This window comes from Dipodomys ordii, unplaced genomic scaffold (assembly GCF_000151885.1).
Source record: "Dipodomys ordii isolate 6190 unplaced genomic scaffold, Dord_2.0 Scaffold88, whole genome shotgun sequence".
In the NCBI taxonomy this organism is placed as follows: domain Eukaryota; kingdom Metazoa; phylum Chordata; class Mammalia; order Rodentia; family Heteromyidae; genus Dipodomys; species Dipodomys ordii.
In genome coordinates this window covers 1041716-1065900 of record NW_012267304.1, presented here as the reverse complement: position 1 = coordinate 1065900, position 24185 = coordinate 1041716, and the positions used below count along the sequence as shown (strand labels likewise).

General features: G+C 34.9%; 1 protein-coding gene across 1 annotated transcript in view; it reads right to left on the bottom strand.

Moving 5' to 3' along the window:
- Nucleotides 1-24185, bottom strand: part of Il1rapl2 (interleukin 1 receptor accessory protein-like 2) — a 1034228-nt gene that overhangs the window by 449470 nt on the left and 560573 nt on the right. The window contains exon 4 of the mRNA XM_013025880.1: nucleotides 12530-12683. Coding sequence (XP_012881334.1) covers nucleotides 12530-12683 — 154 coding nt within the window. The remainder of the gene's footprint in view (nucleotides 1-12529; nucleotides 12684-24185) is intronic.

Below are 24185 nucleotides of genomic sequence, written 5' to 3'. Positions count from 1 at the left end.
ATGACAAAAAAACCCACAATAAATGTGTTTCATGTAGGTGCAGGATTGTGAGTCACAGCATTTCATGAGAAATATTTATTTACTTTTCCTAGAAAATGTTCTTTATACACTTTGTTTGATAGACTAGTCAGGAGCAAAATTAGTGTGATGAAAATAATTTTAGTAAGAACAAATATAAAGATAAAAAGGTCAATTTTAGGAGCCATGTGTAGTAAGGGGTTAAAATAGGATTTTGAATGCCTTTTATCAGAAAACAATTGAATTACCATTATTTTCCATGCAACTATTGTGCCAGAGTTTATGCTAACTCCATGATGTATTAGTCATTAATATCAGGCAAACAACTCAGGATATTAATTAACTTCTGAACAAGGTATAGGCATTTTTCAGACACTACATGTGGGCCCCAGTGCGAAGAATCCAAAGCACAGGAGAACCTTAAATTCACTCAACAAATATACTAAATGATCTCAATATGCCAGACACACAAGTGGAAGGTTTCCTGGGCTAGTCATAGAGGATCAAGACAACATGCCCTGGAAAGTTATCAGCCTCTGTGCCTCCAAAAATATGACTGGGAAGCTCCTTACTTAGGCTTCTGCATCTGGTAGCTGCCAGTTGCTCCTCCGGCTCCCCACGACAGCACAGTGCCAAATCAAGGAGACATTCCCAGCTATATAAAGTACCCTTGCTACCAAGAAATGATTTATGAACTTGAACTCATGAATTATTTTCCTATTTGACAGCCAAAGGAGGCCATTTAACTGCCTTTATAAACCACTAGGGATGAATCATAATGACATAAGGAACTGCTGGACAGGAAAAGGCCAGGCTTCTCAACATGTTTGTCCTCCAGACTCATTTCCACCTCAGCTTTGTCTTAGCAGCGTTTGCTCTTGGCTCACACATCATTTAAATGTCTTGCTGACTGCAAAATCTCATTTATACAGACAACAATATTTGTTCTGACCACTCTAATTGACAAATTATCCCATATGATTGCATCTCCTTGAATGAAATAATGCTGTCTGAAATACCTATTTATGAGGCTCTTTGCTTGAGTTTTTCATAACTCCTGGTTAACTTGTTAATTTTTGGAACATATCTCCTGTAAATGAAACACCCTATTAATAACAGCAATTTGGCTTGGATTGTTTGTCAGATAACATTCTTGTGGTGATTTGGTTACAAAGTCACCTTTGTAAGTTTTCTAGTGATGATGATGATACAATTTGTTGAGTACCTACTATTCCCCAAACACTATGTATCTTTAGTATGTTTTCTTCAACTCACCATAGCAATACATTTTCACAAAATTTTATAACCCATGGAACAGAGAGGCAAATTAATTTTCTAAAACTCACACAGCTGTTCTAAGAACCAGGATTTTGGTCATGGTTTTCTGGTTATAAACCAGGGACCATGGGCGAAAAATCAAGTCCTTAGAGTTCGCTACTGGTCTTCTCTTAAAAAGTACCCTTCATTGAAATGTATAATTTCATATATATATTTATATTATATGTATGTAAATTTTAATATGTATATTTAGATATGTAAACATGCTCTTCTAGATATCTTGCTTCGTACAAGAAAATTCTAATCAAATCAGATAGTATTACCATGAGCAGTACCTAGTTCCAAAGGCTTTATTAGAAGAAGGTCTCAAGCTTTAGGAAAACAATGACCACATGAGTCTTCATCCCAGGGTGGTTATTCAGCTACTGTGGAACATTGAGAAAAATCTTCTGATTTTCAGTTTGTGTATATGTAACTTGGGAGCAAAATGATATACTTCATCAGAGTTTAAGATGGGTAAATAAGATATTTGTAGAAGCACAGAGCCCTGTTCCTAGTTCTACCACTATGTGTTACCTCTAAGTTACATGGTAAATCTTAGTGTGTGTGTGTGTGTGTGTGTGTGTGTGTGCCAATACTGGGGCTTGAACTCAGGGCCTGGGCAGTGTCCCTGAGCATGTTTGCTCAAAGCTAATGGTCTAACACTTGAACCATAGCTCCATTTCTGACTTACTTTTATGTGTGAGCAGATCCTGGGAGCATGAATGCACGGTATGGGTGCTGTCCCTGAGTGTCTTCGTGCTCAAGGTTAGCACTCTGCCACATGAGCCATAGGGCCACTTTCAGCTTTTTCTAAGTAGTTTATTGGAGATGAGTCTCACTGACTTTCCTGTCAGAGCTGATTTTGAACTGTGATTCTCAGATCTCAACCTTCTCATTAGGTAGAATTACAGGTGTGAGTCACCAGCACCCAGCTGGTAAATCTTTGAGAAGCAATAGAGCTTGGACCTAAACAAAACAAAGTGAAAAATAATCGTAAATTATCATAGGACAGTTTGTGAAGGCATTTGCATTCAAACGAAAGAACCAGGTAGTTGTAAGGTAAAGCTAGCCTGTGGATCTTTCAGAGAAATTGTAGTTTACAAAACATATATGGGCCAAGAGTAGTGGGAAAGCATGTAGCAGGCAAGAAAGCAAGGAGAAAAACAGCCAGTGAGATTTATTGACCACTAATGTGCCAATGTGCTTGATGAGCAATTGTTTAGAACAAATATAGGTTCAAATTCAAATTCCACCATGGATAAGGTATGATCATAGAAAAGTAACTGATCCTCTGATTCACCCTTTCCACCTTTATATAATACTTAAAGCCTTGCCAAACTTCCAAGGTTGCAAGTTTGATTGAATGTAAAGTATACTGCCTGATCCAATAAATGGTATTTTATTGAGCATCTCTTCCACTGTACTGGATTTAATTTGTGGCTAGATGCTCTTTATAAAAAACTATTCGTTTTCTTTTTTACACAAGAGTAGGTTGATAGAAGTGTTTCAGATTGCTCAAGTCAGTACTTTCATGTTAGAGGTAAAAACAGTAGCTGAAATTCTCATGACCAGTAATGAACAATAGACACATTGGACCTAGGAAAAATCTACATCTGTGCATGCTAGAGGCCTGAACACCTTGGAATCACAGCACAAGTTCTTTCCCAAATCCCCTCCTCCAACTCCTTCTTGGTATTTGAGAAGCTAGCAAAGAGGACCAGTGTTTACCCTCAATGCTGAGAGTTAAGGGCACAGAATTGTCTAGGGTTGGGCACATGTGCCAGATCCTGTTCCCATGTGCTCTAAATTGTTCATCCCTAAAAACAAGCCCTTGAGAATGAATGTTCTTGGAGTCATGACTTGGTAGAGAATCAAGACTATCTACTGATGATGGGTCAGTTAATAGCGTTCATTCATCTGCCTTCAGAACATCGAAACATGACAGGAACTCTTTCCTAGGACAGACAGTGGTGATCTCTTTCATTCTGGCTGTCACCAACAGGGTTAACATATAGCTCTGTGTCATAGGTTAGACCATAGAGAAGGAAATAAGGGAGATGGAGAGTTATACTAAGAGTGATGGTGAAGAAAGGAGCAAAAAAATTTACTGATTAAACTGACACCCCAAACCCTGTTTTCTAGTACTTCTAAGCAAGCTATTTTTCTTCCTACAACCTCAAGGTCAGGAATAGGGTTGACTTAATTTCTGGAAGGAGCAAGTAGCCACCTGCAAGATAGAAATTGTGCCTCTCTGGGAAAGGCTCTCACAGGCCCTGCAAAATTGCCAGAAATTCTTACCATTAGTTATGCCTATAAGTTACATAATTGAAATGTCTATTAAATTGCAAATATGTTAGTTGAGAAGGGAAACACTTTTTAGCTTTTATCAATCACAAATTCCTAAGCTCATTGAGGTATTAGATTAGCCCCCAAAGAAAACAAGGATCTGAGGAAATAGGCTATACAGAGAAGACAGGGAGTTAGAACTTGTAAAACAAGCATATAAAGAGCAAAGATGCCATCCAGGGTGGGCTGAGTGGGCTAGGAAACCCAGGATTATCCCGGAAGGAGGAGAGACAAATAGGAGGAAGGCAATAAGGTGGCTACAAGCCTGAGTCCTGAGATTTTTGCACCTGCAACTCTGTAAAAGAGCAGTCAATTATGAGATGCACAGTCAGTCATGTGAAAGTTGTCTTGTGCACTCAAGAGCTATTGACTGCAGAGGCTTTTCCATATTAGGTCACAGTAAAGGTACAAACAAGATGTATTTTCATGTGATAATCGGGCCACTTTCATTCAGATCATGTTAACTGGCTGCTCAGGGAGAATGTGAAGGAAAGAGAACATATGCCAATGATTTGTTTCCTTTGGTGTTTCACATCGAACTGCTTCAGGGCAGCTTTAATGCGGATGCTTTATCCACAGGTCTCTCATTTGTCTGTAACATTTGAGACCAACTTGCATCATCATCTAAATCACTCTTCTCTGTTAGATGATCAATTTATCAATATCCCTTCTCTAGTATTACATCCATAAATTGTGCCCTTCACTCTATTTGAATCAACCAGCCTCCTGTATGGTGTGATTAGGATAGCTTCTTAGTGCTATTCTCAGTTTTCTTATTAACTTCTTTCCAGGCCACTTTAGAGTTTTAATTTTTTCCATTTACTACTAGAAATGGAAATAATAAAACAGTGTGTAAGCTAGTGCCACAGTCATTCATTTGCTTAAAATTCCTACTGAACCAATCCTTTAATAAGGTAAAGGCCTCAGAGAGGCAACTCATAAATTGAATATGGCTCAAAAGCATGTTTTATATGATTCATTGGGGACACTGCAATTCAGGGATTTCCACATAAAAATCCAGACTCTCTTCAAAAATTGGAGGATTTAGCAATATTGGCTCCTCAATCTCGCCTGGCAGCAATCAGCTACTGCTGAGTTAGTGCTGCTCAGTATGGTCCAACTTCCATTCCTGTTTGCCTTGAACACCTGTTCCCCCTCACTCATATATATGACCTGCTTGGCTGCTAAATGCATGTGAGTAGTACTTATTTGGATAGAGCCATTCAAATGTTTGTCTTCAAATAAATCAACATTTGTTTTTCTTAAATCCAAAACAATGGATTGACAGATGAAACGTTTTGGATGTTGTTTTTATTTCAATTTTCTTTTAAACTGGTAATTATTAATTAGATAATGAGATTTGTTATATTTTTCATGAGAACCTATAATGTACATTGATAAACTTCATCCCATTATTGTCCTTATTCACCTTCTTCCCTTTTAAAATATTTTTATGTGTTTCCTTATTCTAGTTTCATACATGCATATAAAATACTTCATACTTGTCACTTTCCTTTGGCTTTCTTCCCTCCCTGTGATCTCTACTTTACCAAAAAGTCTCATTTTGTAGTGGGTATTTTACATTAAAAACAATTTCAGGGATCATTACATCTGAGTTACAGAGCCTTCACAAGGTTGTATATCTTCTTCTGAATCAAATGAGGATTAAGGGATTTTAAACAGAACAACAGAGAGTATAGGTAAGGAACAGAATTGGACTAGAACTCAGGTGATGAGGGTGTTTATTGCTACCCCCAGGACAAATGACTTAAATTCTCCAAGACTTGTTTACTATTCTAAAAATACTGTTACTACTGCAACTATGACTATAACTTTAAATACAACAAAGACAATGATGACAATGACCACAACCATGACTACTACTACGATGACAACGACTAATAAAACTACTACTGTTGCCAATACCATAAAGTTCTTGTGAGCAATAGAATAGAATCCCCAAAATGAAAATGCTTTCATATTATGAAGTATCCTACAAATACTAATCTGTCATACGTGTATCTAGTCAGTGTACTCACCAATTTAATAAGCAGCTAACCAAATTAAGATATAAAATAACTTGAATACATGATATATTCTCACCACTTGGGAACACAATAAATCCCATCCATTAAAGAGCTCATAGGCTAGCTGAAAAAATAAGAAAATGAAAAACAATAAATGATTATAATTATAAAGAAGATACCCAAAACATATGTTATTGAAGGTGTTGAATTTATGGACATTATCAGGATGCCAAAAGAGTGAAGCACTCTCTTATCTACCCAGTAAATGACACATTTCAATTTTCTAGTGCTTTTTTATTGTAAAGATGATATACAGAGGGGTTAGAGTTACCTAAGTAAGGTAATAAATACATTTCTTATATATATATATATATATATATACATACATAGATATATTATTGTAAAGATACTTTACAGAGGGGTTACAGTTACATGAGCAAGGTAATGAGTCCATTTCCTATGGAGCATTGTTGCCTCCTCCTTTATTTTTCCCTATCATCTCTTTCCTCCCTACCTCCCCAACTCCTCCTTTCTACACTCCCCCACAAATTTGTAAAATTTATTTTCAACATACTGTCTTGTACATCTCATTGTTACAATGAGTCATCCTGTATCCTTATTTCAGCATTTTGTTATTTCCCTTCCTCTCCCCAAATAAGAAAAATGTATACACAAGATGCAGAATACCAGAATCAAATACAGTGACAACAGGGGTTGTACCATGGGAGAAGAACATACAAAGAAACAAAAAAATCACATAGTACATTATAGGTACATTAAAAAGAACAGCAACAAAGACAAAACCTCTTGTGTACCTATCTTGGGGTTCATTTTGCTTAGCATCAGGTTATATGCTCATATGTACATAGCTTTTGACCTCTTCTGTTTGTCCTAGATATATACTAAATTGCAGATAAAGGAAACCATGGGACCTATGCTTTTTTGAATCTAGCTTACTTCACTTAATATAATTTTTTCCAAGTTTTTCCATTTCCTAACAAATAAGGCAGAGCTTCCTTCAGCCTCCTAAAGCTTTTTTTTTTTTTTTGGTCCGGTCGTGGGGCCTGAACTCTGGGCCTGGGCACTGTCCCTGAGCTCTTCAGCTCAAGGCTAGCACTCTACCACTTGAGCCATAGTGCCGCTTCTGGCTTTTTTCTTTCTGCTTATGTGGTGCTGGGGAATCGAACCCAGGGCCTCAGGCATGCAAGGCAAGCACTCTACCACTGAGCCACCTTCCCAGTCTTATCCTAAAGCTTTTTATGTGGAAACTTAGCACTCTTGCATGGTCTCAAAGAGATGAAAAATAGTGCCATGTGGACATAAAAATTTTGAAAATTTTGTCCTAAAATATATCTCACTTAAATTTAGAATATTAAAATACATATTACAATATTATAGGCAGTAATTTTCCCTGAGATAATTGGTAAATAATTTGCCTGTTTTTCCCTTTAACTATCTCTTAGAAATTTCCTTGTAACATCTCAGCTCCACAGAAGACCAGTTTTGAAAGTTTCCAGTGAAAAAAATAGTTTCACAAGTTCCAAGAAAGAACATGCTTCTGTCTCTATATGTCTGCTTCAGAATCACAAACCTGGATCCTGAATTCCTTATTGCCATATACTAGTCACTGAATTACATGTTAATTGATCTTGAGTTAACTGTATTTAATGTTATTTTAATTGTGCAATCTCACAATTATATGATAGTGGCAATAAACCTTATTATTGTCCATTTTTCCTCAATATAGAATGAAATTTGGTACGTTCCACCTTTCATACATTTTAACTTTTCTTTGCTTCTTTCTTGGCATCATTTCAAGCTGAGATTCAATTATGAGTAGCATCTCTAATTATTTTAACTGAAGTACTCACTGAGAGCGAAGGACAAGGCCCCAAATGTCAAGTGTACTAATTCCAAAACTATCTAATTCCAATGTGGAATTAATGAAGACAAAATAGTGAATGCCCAAAGAGGTAATATATTATGGTGGAAAGATGTACATCATGACCAGTACTGTATCTGTTCTTTAGATAAGAGTATATAGTCTCTGGATGAAATGTATGGTTTGTACTTGATTTGAGAGTCAAAAATACTTAGATTTCTATGTGTCTTTTTATTTGTGAAGTTTCTTGAAATACAAAAATGAATGTCATGGGGCTGGGAAGGTGGCTCAGGTAGAACGCTTGTCTTGCATGCCTGAGGCCCTGGGTTCAATTCCTCAGCACCACATAAGCAAAAAGAAAAAAGCCGGAAGTGGCGCTGTGGCTCAAGTGGTAGAGTGCTAGCCTTGAGCTGAAGAGCTAAGGGACAGTGCTCAGGCCCAGAGTTCAGGCTCCACAACTGGACCAAAAAAAAAGAAAATGAATGTCACACAGGAACTAATCAATTGGTATCTAACTTTCTGGAAGCCATAGTTTTAATTCTTACATAGTTTGCTCCTAGAGACCACTTCTCCTATTTCATTGTCTTTCCTCAGTCTAATATCCACCAACTCTACCATATCACTAGTTTCTACTGTTTCTCCAAACTTATCCTCGCGCTACTGTCACAGCATTCCCAGAGAAGGCATAGATGATCTGACAGCCAGATTCATAAACAACATATTTTCCAATATGAATGTGAAATTCCTTCCTCTGTGTGTAAATAACTGTCATTTTCCACACAAAAAGGAAATCATTCTAACAAACTACATAGTCTTAAATACGTGAGGAACAATGCACTAGTTGAACTCTACAAAGTTCTTGCTATAGTCATCCATTTGACTGATTCCAAAACACATTTTTCAGACCCACCAAGCTTTGTGTACCCAGAATGCTTTGGTACTACTGTAAATTGTTACCAACAGCCAGGTCTTTGAATCATATTATATAAGGAACACTCTCACAGAAACCAATTGGTTAAGATATTGTCTCTTAACATATGAAATACCCCAATCAGGAACTGAAGATTTGTCTGTATTCCTCAGGAAGAAAGATATTTGCATATTCACCAGAAAATAGGTTAAATGGCCAATGATCATTTCTAAAAGGCTGCATAGAAGCATACATTTGTGAATGATTTGCCAGATGAATGGTGAATTAATTATCCAAATAAAGCTAGTGTTGGCTTTGTGCTTTTCTTCATTTTTAAAAGTTCCAATGATTTTATATCTGCCTTTGACCTGCTCAAGGCAGACCTACCCCTCTCATCTCAAGAGATGGCATTCTATTATTCCACTCATCCTCTCCCATTCTTTTCCACCTTCCATTATCACCTACTCTATAATCTCACCTTCTTGCAACCAATGTTCCTACCTTTCCTTATCACTTCAGCTAGCAAATTCAATGTGAGAATAAAGGGAACAAAAATCTATAAAATAGCAAATAACCAACTAAAATATGCCATGGGAAAAAAAACTGTTAGCTGTGGGCATCTTTGGTAAATGAGCTAAATAGGTTCTTATGCCTCTCCCTATTATCTGCATCTTCTGAGGGAATAAAAAGAAATTTCCACAATAATATTAGGTATGCTATGGTTTATGCAATATAAATGTTATAGAAAAGTAACATGTAAGACAAATCCTAGTTTAATACAGGAAGAAAACTATTTAAGGAATACTCTGGAGAATTTTTTAATATGAAGAAATCTTCCTTAAGAAAAAGAATATCTTCTATTTTATCAGTATTTAATATCTAGAACCTGAATCTGTTTCATTCTTCGTGTACTTAAACAAAGCATTAGCTATAAACCTTAAGAATAAAACTTGCTTTGTTGAAGATGTATTCTCAGAATTTACATTTTTCTTCTTTTTGTATTATTTTAAATTGCTGCACGAAGGAGTTGCCACTTAAAAAGCAGTCTATGAATACAATGTATCTTGATCAATGTCACCTCTTTCTACATTCCCACTCATTTGACTGCAGAATTTACACTTTAAAAGAAAAACTAGAAAATAATCTTTTAAAATTTGGAAACTTGCATGTTTGGAGTACACCACTTTTAAATAATCTCACCGTACATAGTTTTATAACTAATCAATCCTATTAACTACATATTGAATTTTAATCCCATTTTAATATACTGCTAAACTCAAAACAAGGCTCAGTAGGTTACTATTTAAACTATTCTTTGCCTTATATTTTGAATTGAAAACATAATCTGTTTAATTGCTTTATATACTGAGTATACAAAGAATGTAATACTGCAAAGAATCAGCCTACCAGAGAGACCTCTTACACTTCCATTTCCAGAAGCACCATTGTTTCTACATCAAGCATAACATTTAAGTTGTATGAATAAACTGGGCACCTATGGCTGACACTTGTAATCCTAACTACTTAGGAGGCTGAGATCTAAGGATCATTGTTCAAAGCCAATCCCAGGCATCTGTGAGACCTTAATCTATAATAAACTATTCAGAAAAAACATGAAGTGGCTCTGTGGCTCAAGTAGTACTCAAGAGCATTAGCCTTGAGCACAAAGAGGCTCAGGGACAGAGCCCAGACGCTGAGTTCAAGCCCTAGGATAGGCAAAAAACAAAGACCATGTGAATAAATAGATCAAATTTATATCTTCTCATGTGAATGATAGCCATTGACCTTAAGATAATTAGGAATAAATTTTGGATGACTTTATTAGCTCCTAGGTAATTTCTGTATATCTAAGACATATTTAGCAAATTTTTGTTTATGTGGTAAGTGAATAAATACCTGCTTTCATTGATTGAAAGAGGTTGCTTTGCACACATACACTCTGGATATGTTTCCCTTGGTTACCAATGTCCTGAATTTTCATGATAATTCTAAGGAGTTTAAAGAAACAATTTGGAGCCTAAGGAAATGTGTTAGTTTTATGGGAATGAAAAAACATTCTCACAAAGGAAAGCAAATATATGACTTTCACATGTTTAGCATCATTCTATCATCTGGTATTTCCCAAAGTGTGATATTTAAAGGCTATAAAAATAATCATGTGGACAAGAAAGGGAAATGGTATTACTAATATACTCAATTAAAATGTCAGGCTGTATTTAAAATTGTGATCCTCATCCTTGCTTGGTCTCTCAACATCATCAAGATGCCTATCAAAATTTGAGAACTTCTACAAGATATTCAGATGAAATTCTAAAAGTTTGAGAAAGTAAATTAACATCTTATAAAACATGTATAAGCTGGGTGCTGGTAGCCCACATCTGCAATCCTAACTACTCAAGAGGCTGAGATTTGAGTATCGCAGTTCAAAGCCAGCCCAGGCAGGAAAGTCTGTGAGACTCTTATCTTCAATTAGCCACCAGAAAACCAGAAGTGGCACTGTGACTCAAGTGGTAGAGCACTTGCCTTGAGCTGAAGACCTGAGGGACAGTGCCCACGCCCAGAGTTCAAACACCATAACAAAACAAACAAAAAAACATGCACAATAAGTAATTCTAGTTCTGCTTTTTGAAAATCTAAAATGAAAAAGTGGGAGCAAACTTGTGACCATCATTCTAAAAAATAAAGCTTGGTATTTAAAAATTAGTCAAATGCTATAAAGTTACAAAATTTAGTATATGATTGCCAAAGGTAAGTGCTTTTGCATACATCTGATGAGAATTGGTGGTTATGGTCTAAGTGACTATGCCTTACATGGTCAGGATACAGGTTATTTGTGCATAACTACTCAATAGAATCTTGTGCTATGAATGAATTAAGTCTAGTTCACAGTAAGAAATTCAGAAGTTAATCAAAAGCAGTACCATTCTATTTGGAATTGGTCCAACATGGTAGTTATTTTGAAAGCTCGTGGGGGAAAAGAACATGAAATTCTAATGCAAAGAACTACTTAAACTTTCTCAGAAACTGCTCTCCAAATTCAAACTAAAACATAGTATCATTTATTATGATACTGAGAACTAAATCAAATCTTGAGGGTCAAAAATTTGAAACATGACTGACTGAACACAGCAAGTAACAATTTTATTTGGATGATCTTTACACTACCTTCAAAAGATAGCCAAATATAAGCAATTGTAATGTAATCCAGACATCAGGGAGGTTACATTATAATTAGCCAGCTGGCTGATACCAACATTATATCATTAAAACATTAGTCAGAAATAAAATAATATAATCAATAATTTCCAAGTTTATCATGGTTCAGATTTTACCTGCAATACAAATGTATGCATTTAAATGCATACACAATAACTCTTTAAAAGTATACCCCTGTTATTATATACACAGGGTGAAATAATGACTATGATCAAGAAAATTATGCCTATCCCCTCATATAGTTATCTTCTATCTGTTATGGTAGTATCTGAAATCTACTCTTTTAACAAGTTTCAATGATATAATACAGTATCATCTTATAGTTCTCACATTGCACATTACATAATTAGACTTATTCATCCTAAATAATGACTTACAATTCCCTAATTTTTACTGTGCTTGCCACGGGTTGCTATTACTCTACCCTCTACCAATACTTAGGGATATTGCCCAGTATGATTTCATTCCAAAATCCCAATAGAAGCTCACTATGAATGCAGAATTCGCCAACATGGAGAATACACACAAAGGCTAAGCCAAGCTGAGGTCTGCAGTAACTGTTGATAGATTACATAGCTAAGAATCTTTCATAAAGTTAGAGATTGTGTCCTTGCCCCCTAAATCAATTACTTGTATTCGCCACATAAATTTTGTTTAGCACAATTTATTAACAGTGAGGTTTTCAAATGTTTGATTTGCTGACAAATATAAATTCATAGTAAGTTTTCTCCTTAAACAAAATTATATCTTCCTAAAGTAAATTATAATGAAAAATCTCATTTTCATTAATTTGGTAGAAAGAATCCCTACCTGTAACTTTCAATTCAGTTGTTCTTCTTACAAGTTTTCCTTCATACTTAAGTTCACACGTGTAATTTCCTCCATCTTCTTCTTGAACTTCCTGGATTAGAAGAGCATTTCCCTTTTGTATTATTATGCTTCTCCACATTTTTGGCTTGCATTCCTGCAGAGAAAATATTTACAAGTAAGTAAAAAACAATATTCCCATTATAATATTTTAGGCCTGACAATTTAGTACTTTCACATTTTTGAATTCTTTTTATATTTCAGTAATTACCTAAGGGTTAAGTGCATCATAGTCATATCTCACTAGGACCAGCTCATATATCATTAACTATTATCATATGGGCCAATTTAAAAACCAAGTTTAATGAGACATTAGAGGCAATGTGTCAAAATAGAAAAGTATAAAGCTCCCCAAAAGAGATACAATCAAATCTTAAAAGTTGCTAGTAGATGAGGGAGACTGATTAGCAAAAATGAAATAGGGTGACTGTCATCAAAATGCAGAAAAGTTTTTGAGACTCTTTTTTCCAATTAACCACCAAAAAAAAAACATGACTGGCACAAAAAACGAAATGAGGGGAAAAATAAACAAAAATTAGAAATAAAAGTGCTGCTAAATATTATTATAATGTTCTGGTTCTTTCTAGCTTACATTGATATTTCTAGTCATAAGAGATTATGATTCATTTAGTCATTTAGCATACACTGTGGGAATCTTAAATATTATTAATTATTCAATATAGGCTTTTCCACTGGCAATGAAGTTTACAATTGGTTCATTAATTATTGTAAAAACTAATACTGATATGCTAGAATCATCCTCCTTGTGACCAAGAAATCCATTGGAAGTGTACAGTCTAGAAAATCAAGATTAAGGAGTTCTCCTGAAACACGGCTAGATATACTTTGTTATAGAAATGGCATGGAAAAACCATCCACTTACTTTGCTAGTTCAATAATATATAAGCAGAGACTAAACTGTGAGTTTTGAAGCCAATTCTCTTACTTTCTGGATAGGAATGTGAGGGAGGCTTGCTACTAGATTGGACTTTCCTAGAAATGAATGTATAACAATTTTCCAGATACTTACAAGAATATAGCAATAACCAATGTGTCAGAATACTCAGCCAAGTGGCTTCATCTTTTTTTGGAATTGTCTCCTTTTCACATATTATCCTCATCTCTCTATTACTCATCATAAATTTTTAACCAAAGTGGTAGCCACACAGTGTACAAACTAGAAAAAGCACAAGGGAGAGCTGGGAAGGGATAACAAACAAGGCCAAAGCATTTTATCATCTAAATTCCAAGTCTGTTGAGTCAATAATGACATGGATGATGAGGCAGATTATGCAGGCCATAGTTGGAAAGTACTTTGCACTTTCCCCACTATAGAATGTACAACATTTATATCTATTCCACCTCACCCCTTCCCTCCATGCACATGTCCTAAAACAATATTGGACATGTTTTGTGTCTCAGGCTCCAGATGTGGGTACCTGTATATTTGCTTTAAAATTCTTTGGGAAATTGAAGTACCTATTTGTTAGTTTTTCATTATCATGTTTTTTTTTCTATTAGCAGGCATTTTAACAACAAAACAAAAATCAGCATTAAATTTACAGATATATAATATTTTAGAGATATGCTTGATTTATGTCCAAAACAACTACCCACACACATTTTTTAGAAAGCAAATATAAGTAATATTATAGAGGACATCTAGATATGAGGCTGTTTCACTCCCTAGAGTCTTTGTGAATAACAGTTAAGGGTCTGTCTGAAATTATATTACGTACCATGTCTGGCAAGGTTTATCACCTATATGAGATTTGCTTCTGAGTTAAACCTTGGGATATAAGGTTTCTGGGAAAATGAAGAAGGTCTGAACAGAGAGAAAAAAAAACTCAGCCCAGCTGCCACTGTCATCATACAATAATAATCCACAATTATTTTCGCATTGCTTCCTACTCTGATAGCCTCAGATTTCTAAAGAATCATTCTGAAGGTCATTAAACAAAAATATGGTCCCTCTGGGCATTTTGAGAGGAAAAGGAAATGAAAATTGAGCTCCCACACATTCACAAAGAGGTGGGGGGGCAGGCAAATGAGCCCACACATTTATTTTATTCAAAGATAAATGAGCTTGTTTTCTAATGTCATTTGAGGGGAAAGTCCATATGCAATTAGTTCTGACCATTTTTATTTTATCTGCCCCTGGCTTTGCATTTTCCCAGGAAGTAAAAACTAAAGAATGTGGAGATATCTTTTAAAAAATTACTCCTGATGAAGAACATCCTGGAATCTTATATGTTCTTTGAGACACGTCTAGATAAATCCAAAACCTTTCCAAGTTGCCATCTGGACTTGTAAAGGCTACTCTGTACCCAATGGAGATAGTTTTGTTTGTTTATATTTTTATGTTGTGGCTTAAGAAAAATAAACTCAGGTTATCTCACTCCTTTGAAGACAGGGTAATAAATAAAAACTAGCTTTATGTTAATAAACATTTAGGTCAAAATCCAGAGTTAACATGAGTTTTGTGATCTTGGAAAATTCTGCTTAACTTATTCAGGTCTCCTTTTCCTACTTTACATTATTGAGGATAATAGTATTAACTATCATCTGAGTAGCAAGAAATAAGAGGCTTGCAGAGTTTACTCACTATAATTTTATTGAACATTACTATGTCCAATACAATACTATGTCCAATTACAGAGGTCATCCACTACAGAAACTATTTGCTATCTCTAAACGTTCCTTTTCCTGGACCATGTTTCTCTTATTCTGTTTTGTGAAAATGACTGCAAATGAACTAATCAGATAAAAACAAGTTTTTCCTCATTTGTCTACCAGAAAACTAATACTTTTGCCCACTAAAAACACATAGCTCCAAGAAGACCCTCCAACACTCACACTGGTAAATGAATAAAGGAACTATATTTTGATTATAAGAGCATTTATTGTATCTTTCTTATCACTTCACAGAGATGACCTTACTGCTGTTCCTATCCAACTTTTATAGTTACTTTGTTGCTCATTATACATAGCTAGTTGTGGGCATATGTGTATACTATCAGAAGATTTCAAAGCTCTTTACTCCATTATTTGCAGTATTTCTTCTCTTAAACACTTGTCTGAAAATCTTAAATGCTGTGTGCTTCTCTCCTGCCCCTTACCTAATGGGCTAACAGTATTGCCAAACCCCACTTCCCCAGAACTATTTAATTCTGACAGACCATTACCTTTTAAACCCATAGAGCAAGCCTAAAGAGACTAGGACAAACAGCCAAAAGCTCAAATGTGTGCAAGCTTCTAATAGTGACCTTAATTAAATTTTCCTTACTATTCATTGCCCTTTAGACTATTAAAATAAACTATACCAATTTGAAGATTTGGTTGAAGGAAAATATTGCCTAAGTTTAACAGCTTCATGGTGTGTGTGTGTGTGTGTGTGTGTGTGTGTGTGTGTGTGTGTGTGTGTTGTGTGTGTTGAGCATGAACTCAGGTCGTTGGTCTTGCTAGGTATGCATTCTACCACCTGGGCCTCACCTCTCACCCTTTTTGCTTTAGTTATTTTTCAGTTCAGTCTGATATGTTTTTGCCTAGTCTATGTCAGATTACAAGTCTCCTATGGCCTCTTAACTTGAAAACAATAAAAAGTGCACTACTATGCCCATTGGCTCTGTAGAGATGAAGTCTCACTTTTACTCTGGCTGGCCTTCAACCACAATCCTAGTTTCTGCCACTGGATAAATGTGATTTATAGCTGTTAGATATCACACAACACCTTCTTCTCCAGTTATCTTCTTTATGTTATTGGTATCCCACATTCATTAAGGATATACATTTTCAAATCAAACTGGAGTCATAACACCAAGTTGTATGTTCTTAAGCATACTACCAAATCATTCTAAGCCTCAGTTGCTATACCTGTTAAAAATAGGTGGTAGTTAGTCAGGCTCATGAATGTAATCCTAGTTACTCAAGAAGCTGCCATCTAAGGATTGCAGTTCCAAGCCATCCTTGTCAGGACTCTTCTCTCCAAAAGAGCTGGAAGTAGAGCTGTGGCTTAAGCAGTAGAGTGCTAGCATTGCACAAAAGAGCAGACCCTGAGTTTAAGCCCCAGGGCCAACACTACACAAAATAAAACAAAAATATGTGATAATAATAATATTTGCCAATTGAAGTGGTTATAAGAATTGAATAAGATTATTCATGTAAACACTCTGAAATACACATTACATGTTAAACTCAATAAATATTACCTATTAGTTTATTATTGTTGTTACCTTTTTTAGTCTATTTTCCAATTAGACAGACATCTATTATGATATATTAATTTTCATCTGAAATGAATGTCTCTCCTATTCATATAGGAGTCTAGAAATAATACATTAACCCAAGTCATAATTCTAGTCTAGCCTAATCACAATTCTAGATGCATAAACTTCCAGTCTGACATGAGAAAGGCATGGAAGTCAGGGCTAACATTCTCACCAGACCAATGCTCACCAAATTGAAAATCAACAACTCTTCTCAGATCCATCAGAGGATTGTTGCCATCAAGGAGGCAAATACTCAAAACACAGAAGAGACGGGAGAATAAAGAGTATCACAGCAAATTACAAACAGAATCTGACTGCCGGAGTCAATAACTGGTATAAACAGTCTAGCCCCTACGAGTCCTTGATTCACGGGAAGTAAAACCGCCAACTCCAGCTCCCTTGCCTTCTTGAAGTGGCGAATGAAGAAGAAAAGCATTTATGAAAGTAACAGCCCAGAATCAAGACAGAGACTTTATCATAAAAGTTCCTTAATCATATAATCCTAATCAGAAAGTATTTCCTAATAAGAGAAAACTTCCCTTCTTAAATCTTACCTTACCAACACAGCAATAAAACTCCTATTTAATAATAGGAGATTACACCTGGAATTCCTGAACAACTCAGGCCTTATCAAAATAAGAAGTTTAGGGAAACTAAAAGAGAACAGAGGAGTGTGAAACATGGACACAAGAGAGAAATTTTAGCTTCTAATACCATATATCACACAAAAAGTAGTCACAGCATAACTCTTAGCCAGAAAAAAAGAATGTGCAAACCTTATACAAGCCCTATTTGCTTCATTTTCTTTTACTAGTTAGTACAATATGGCTGGGTTTCAACCAAAATTATAACACATACCAAAAGAGAAAAAGTGAAGAGAGAAAAAAGTTTCAAAACTAGATTGATATATCAGGGATTCGATATTTAACATGCTACGAATTTAAAACAAGGATGATTGAAACAGTATAGGCATTTGAAACCAATTCATGTTTCAAATGGGAAAAATTGTAACATGCAAGAACAGATCGGTAATGTAAGTGGAGAATGGGAAAGTTTTAGAAAGAACAGAAGCAAATGCTCATAATCAAAACATTAAAACAGAAATAAAAAACCCTCAGATTAGCTCAATAATAGACTGGATGCAATAGAGAAAGGAATGAGTGACTTGAACATAATGTCAATAAAAAACTTCCCCTCCCAAAAAATGGAGAAAATAATAAAGATAATGAGACTATCAAAAGGAGAATAAGGGGAGCATGAATAGAATAAATATTGGGATTCTAATACTGTTTGATCCATATACTACAGCATACTGGATATGGACACAGAATGTTTTGTAAATAGGCCATTATGAACATGTGACATAAGTTTTGAACAATTCATAAAAGAAAGGTGTGACATAAGAAACAGGAAATACTGTGCAGAAGTACCTAGATGTGACAAAGCATGAATGGAAAAAATGCACATAATTTTGCTGTTTTGAGAATCACTAGGTTCAGATATAGAAAGCCCAAATTCTATCCTAAGATGTTTGCACACTGTCAGGATTCTAATCCCAGAAGCCTAGGGCTTCTATCACATGTCTCATTGGGATAGTTTAAAGACTAGAGAGAGTAATGCAAGAATATACGGTGACAATATTAGGGCTCTACAAAAACTAGATAGAAAGGAGATATCCTCTTATAGAATAACTGGAGTTCATTAAATAATAGCATTTTATGATCAGATGTGCATACCTGAAAGATGATTTTTTGTGGTTATATAGGTGATAGACTGAAAAATATATTGGCTAAGATGCTTTAATTTGCTTTGTTAGGGTTTTATCTCTTGGATGTAATTAAGGTATACTAAAAGCCTTCTATACCAGTGCTCTTACAAAAAATCAGAAAAAAATAATAAAAAAATCAGAAAAAATAAAAAAGCAGAAAAAATCAACAACAAACTCTTGCTTAGTTTTAAAACATCTTTTAAAAAATATAAAAATTTGACAAAACTCAAGTTGATAAATCAGGAAAATATAAAATCAAAGTTTAACCTTATAATACTTTTAGCTCAATCACCAAAACATGGCAGAGACACAAATGGTCAATAAAGAGTGGTAAAATATACTGGAACAGTAGAAATACTGCTCATCAATAAAAAGAATGAACTGTTGATACATGCCATAGCCTATATGAATCTCACATGGATTATACTAAGTGAAAAATGACAGAAATAAAGCCTACATGTCATATTAGTACTAATTATTGTTTGTTAAATTGTTTACCAGAAATAAAATTTGCATGTTTTGGTAATCTACTTCATGAGTTATTACAGTGTTTTACGTTTAGCTGAGTCCCTTTGATTTTCTAGGTCTAAAAATTAAGATTTTTCTGTTATTGTTTCATATGTATAGAGAAATTTTCATGTAAATGTTTTACATCAGCTTGAACCTCAAAAAATGTTGAATAATAATTGTGAAAGATCATTTTCTTATATATCAGGAGTTAAAGGATACATTTACATTTATAAGGATTTTTAATTGCAACCTTATGATTAATGAAAAAACAAAACTGGAAAAATATAAATATTTATGGTAGAAGAATAATTACATTAAATAAGGTAGCTATATCCCATGAACTACTTAAAAAGTAGATCTGTAACTAGAGGTATAATTCATTAGTACATGTTTCACATTCATGAAGTACTGGATTCAATCCTTTGCACCAGAAAAAAATAATTTTATCTATAGAATTAACATAAGAGTGTTCATCATATATTTTGTGATGAGAGCAAAAGAGTGATATGTAAGTCATTAAATTTTTTATTTTATTTTTGCCAGGTGGAGCCTGAACTCTGGGTCTGGGCGCTGTCCCTCAGCTCTTCAGCTCAAGGCTAGTGCTCTAACACTTGAGCCATAGCATTACTTCTGGCTTTTTCTGCTTATGTGGTGCTGAGGAATCGAACCCAGGACCTTATGCATGCAAGGCAAGCACTCTACCACTGAGCCACCTTCTTAGCCTGATATGTATATCATATTATCATTTTTGTAAAAATATCAGGATATATGTATAAGTATGACAGTGTTTGTGTAAGTAACAATATATAGGTTACATGTTGGAGAAAGAAAGGTGGCAAAGAGAGAGAGAGTAGAGGAGTGTAAAATGCAGAAAAAACATGCAAATTTACCTACATGCCATGGTGAAAATGGAGTAGAAGTGGAGGTTACATGTGACTTTATGCATATCTACATTATTTGTGAAAATTGTCAACTTTAAAGCACACACACACACACAGAGATTGAACAACCCTTAACTAAAATATTTGAGATGAGAAGTGATTTCAGATTTCTTTAGATACTGAAATACTGACGTACATATTGAGATCATCTTTATGAAAGGACTCAAATATAAAGACAAAGTTCAGATGAAGTTTAATTTTATATAATAGGCTAATAAATTTACACATAAAGCAAAATGTATTACATGGAATTTTCTACTTGTAGCATCATGCCAGAGCTCAAAATATTTTAAGTTTGGAAGTATTTAAAATCTTAGATTCGGAGATTAGCCATGCTTACTGTGTATGTATACTCAGACACAAATCTATCTATCTATCTATCTGTGGATATATATGGATCAAAAGTATTCACTCCCTTTTTCTACTCTCTGAGCTTTTTCTAAAACCTAATAAATGTCAAAAGAAAAAGAATAAATGAGTTTTATTAGTTAAGCAATTCATTTAACCTCTTTGGACTTGTTTCCTCATTTATAAGAGGAAAGAGTTCCACTACATAGGTTATGAAGTGCTTATAATATTAAATATTATAGTTCTTTATACTTAGTCCTATTTGATATTCAAAAGGTCAATATCTTTCCATTTAAGTCTCTTCACATATACACAATCATTGCAATGGCTACAGCAAACATATCAAGATTTGTTTCTAGAGTAATAATTATTCATGCAATGATACATGCATAGCAAATGTATTAAAGTGAACCATCAGTTATGGCATAAGAAGAAAAAATTAAAGCCGGGCGCCGGTGGCTCACGCCTGTAATCCTAGCTACTCAGGAGGCTGAGATCTGAGGATCGTGGTTCAGAGCCAGCCCGGGCAGGAAAGTCTGTGAAACTCTTATCTCCAATAAACCACCAGAAAAAAACTGGAAGTGTTGCTGTAGCTCAAGTGGTAGAGCCCTAGCCTTCAGCTGAAGAGCTGAGGGACAGCACTCAAGTCCAGTGTTCAAGCCCTGCGACTGACCAAAAAAAAAAATTAAGTGTAAGTCAGAATTTCCAGGTGTGAACCCAATCAGCCACATGCTGCCTAAGTGACCCTTTGTAAGTTATTTCATTTTCCTCATCTGTAAAAAGCAGATAACAAGTGCCAATCACATTTTGCTAAGTGGTGGAGCTCCTCTAGAGAAGAATTTGACACCTCCAACCCACGTTGTATTAGAAAAACAACTAAGATTGACTTATTCAGTTATCTTTACATTATCAGATATACAAAAATATGTATATATCAATATTCCAGAACCTGAAAGAATCTGAAATCTCAAACACATGCAGTATTTTGTGAGAAAATTAATCATAGTTTCCAAACCACTGGACCACAGCACTCTGGGTATGCACTGCAGACTACAGGGAGCACTATTGTAAACACATATAAACAGGACCTAAAAAGTTAAAAATCTCACTCAAGATGCTTTATTATATCATGTTATCACTTTCTAAGTGTGCTATTGTATGGACCAATTTGTAAAAGAATGCTATTGACTATAGCATGCTACAGAAATATTCATTGAACTTTAGTTTTGGTATTTTTCCTTTGCCAAGACACATATCTCTGGTTAAAAACAAATATGTGTGCTACCCATGTACTCAAACCCATATACCCATACTCAATGCAAAAATGTTGATCAAAAGTGAGAGCTGTTATTAAGATGTTTTAATTGATGCAATTCTTTTCTGCATAGTTCAGAAGAAGGTGTTTATTTATTGTCCAAAAGAACAAGGAAATATATTTACTTTGACAACTTCACTACTTCCAGTTCTTAGCATGGTGCCTCACACAGATAGGTACCCAAAATATATGTGCTGTACAAATGAATGAATAGATTTTTACTAAACCATCAATTCCCAACAAGGACCAATTATAACTAATGGCCAGCATTTGAAATTAGACAGTGTGGCAAGAAAAAGATATGGAGGATTCAAACTGAAATCTTTGGCCTCATTAATATCAGGCTAACAACTGAGCTAACTAATGAAGTAGATGAATGTTTCTCTCAAAATGTACTTTTCTATTTTCATTGTTGGTATTTTATTAAACTTAGAGGATTTCTCAGCTTAGAAATAAGATAAAAGGACTCTACTCTTGTGACAACAGTGAATAATGAGGTGATTTAAAATGGTTTTTTTAGTTCAATGAAGAAAATAATCTTTATCTCTCATTTTTACATGTTTCTAAAAACAAATTACTGAATAGTCTATCCTAATGTTCAACCTGATTCATTAAGTATCAGCAAGAAATTCTAAAAGTGTAGACTTTTTTTCTCATCAACTTCTTCTACCTTGAAAAAGTTCAGATAGAAGGTATGGAGGCCCTTACAAATACTTCTTGCACTGTGTGAACAAACAAGACTGGTTTAGTCAGTTATCTTTTTTCTGTGGGTGTGTGCATGTGTGTGTGTGCCAGCCCAGGGGGGCTTGAACTCAGGGCCTGGGTACTATCCCTGAAAATTTTTGCTGAAGGCTGGTACTCTACCACTTGAGCCACAGATCCACTTCTGGGTTTTTTTGGTGATTAATTGGAGATGAATCTCACAGATTTTCCTGACTGCGCTGGCTTTGAACTGTGATCTTCAAATCTCAGTTAGGAATACATGAGTGAACCATAGGCACCTGGCTACTCAGCTATCAAGAAAATGTCCCAAGTTCCACTAGATCTACTTCTACCTTCCTTTTTTGTGGGTTATTTTTTTTTATTGTGAAAATACCATACAGAGGAGTTACAAAAATACCATACAGAGGAGTTACAATTACATGGTCAAGATAATGAGTACATTTCTTATAAAGCATTGTTGCCTCCTCTTTTGTTTCCCCTTCTCAACCCTTCCCATCTTCCCCTCCAGTTGCTCCCCCTATTCCGATGATTACATGTAAATAGGGAATAACAGTCCTCAGTGACCTACAATAGTAACTTGCAAATACTCTGGGAATTCCAAAAGAGAAAATGAGTAGTACAATATAATTAAAGAATAAGAAAAGATAAGAGATGAATGGAAAATAAATCAGCTTAAATATTATACATATTTGAAAAGACAGCTGAAAAAAGGATCATGAAAAGCATTTTTTACCAGTTGAAAACAATAAAAATTAGTTATTAGACATTTCTGAGTTTGGATGTGCCCTAGAAAGAATTTTGAACAATGTATCCTCCTCTTTCCTTGCTGTAGACAGAGCAAATCACTTCTTGTGCAGTAAGGTAGGGAATATATAAACTGCTAAGCACATAGATCAGATTGTCAAAATATTAGCTGTAATAAGAAATGTTTTCTTTTTAGAAAATAAAAACAATGAAGATGAATGAAGAAAGCTTACAGGAATTTTGGGGTCAGTATTAAATAGCAAATATTTAGGTTATTGAATATTAAGATAAACTCAGTAAATGTCAAAGGGGAAAAAAGTTTATTCAAAGCAATAATAACAGAAAATATCCCAAGCCTAGAGAAGAATACAGATATCTAGATACTGAAATGTTAAGGTCATCAACAAATGTCCATGAAAAAATGGAAATAAATATATTGTTCATGGATTGGAAGAACCAATATAGTTAAAATGTCTTACAAAGTAACCTACAGATTCAATGAAATCCCTTGCAAAATAGCAATGCCATTTTTAAAGCAGCTACACAAACATCCTAATATTTATATGGAACCATGAACAAACTGAAAAACCATCCTGTGCAAAACAACACAGCAGGAGGTCTTATACCAATTGACTTCAAAATATACTACAAAGCTGTAGAAATTTAAAAAGTTTATGGCATCTGCATAAATGCAGACCCTTATACCAAATGAACAGAAAAGGAAGTCCAGGAAGTGGAGCTGGGGCTTAAAGTGGTAGAGCACTAGCCTTGAGCAAAAGAGCTCAGAGAGAGCGCCCAAACCCCAAGTTCAAGTGCCATGACCAGAAGAAAGAGAGAGAGAGGACAGACAGACAGACACACAGAGACAGAGACAGAGACAGAGAACGGAGAGAAAGAAAGAAAGAAAGAAAGAAAGAAAGAAAGAAAGAAAGAAAGAAAGAAAGAAAGAAAGAAAGAAAGAAGGAAGGAAGGAAGGAAGGAA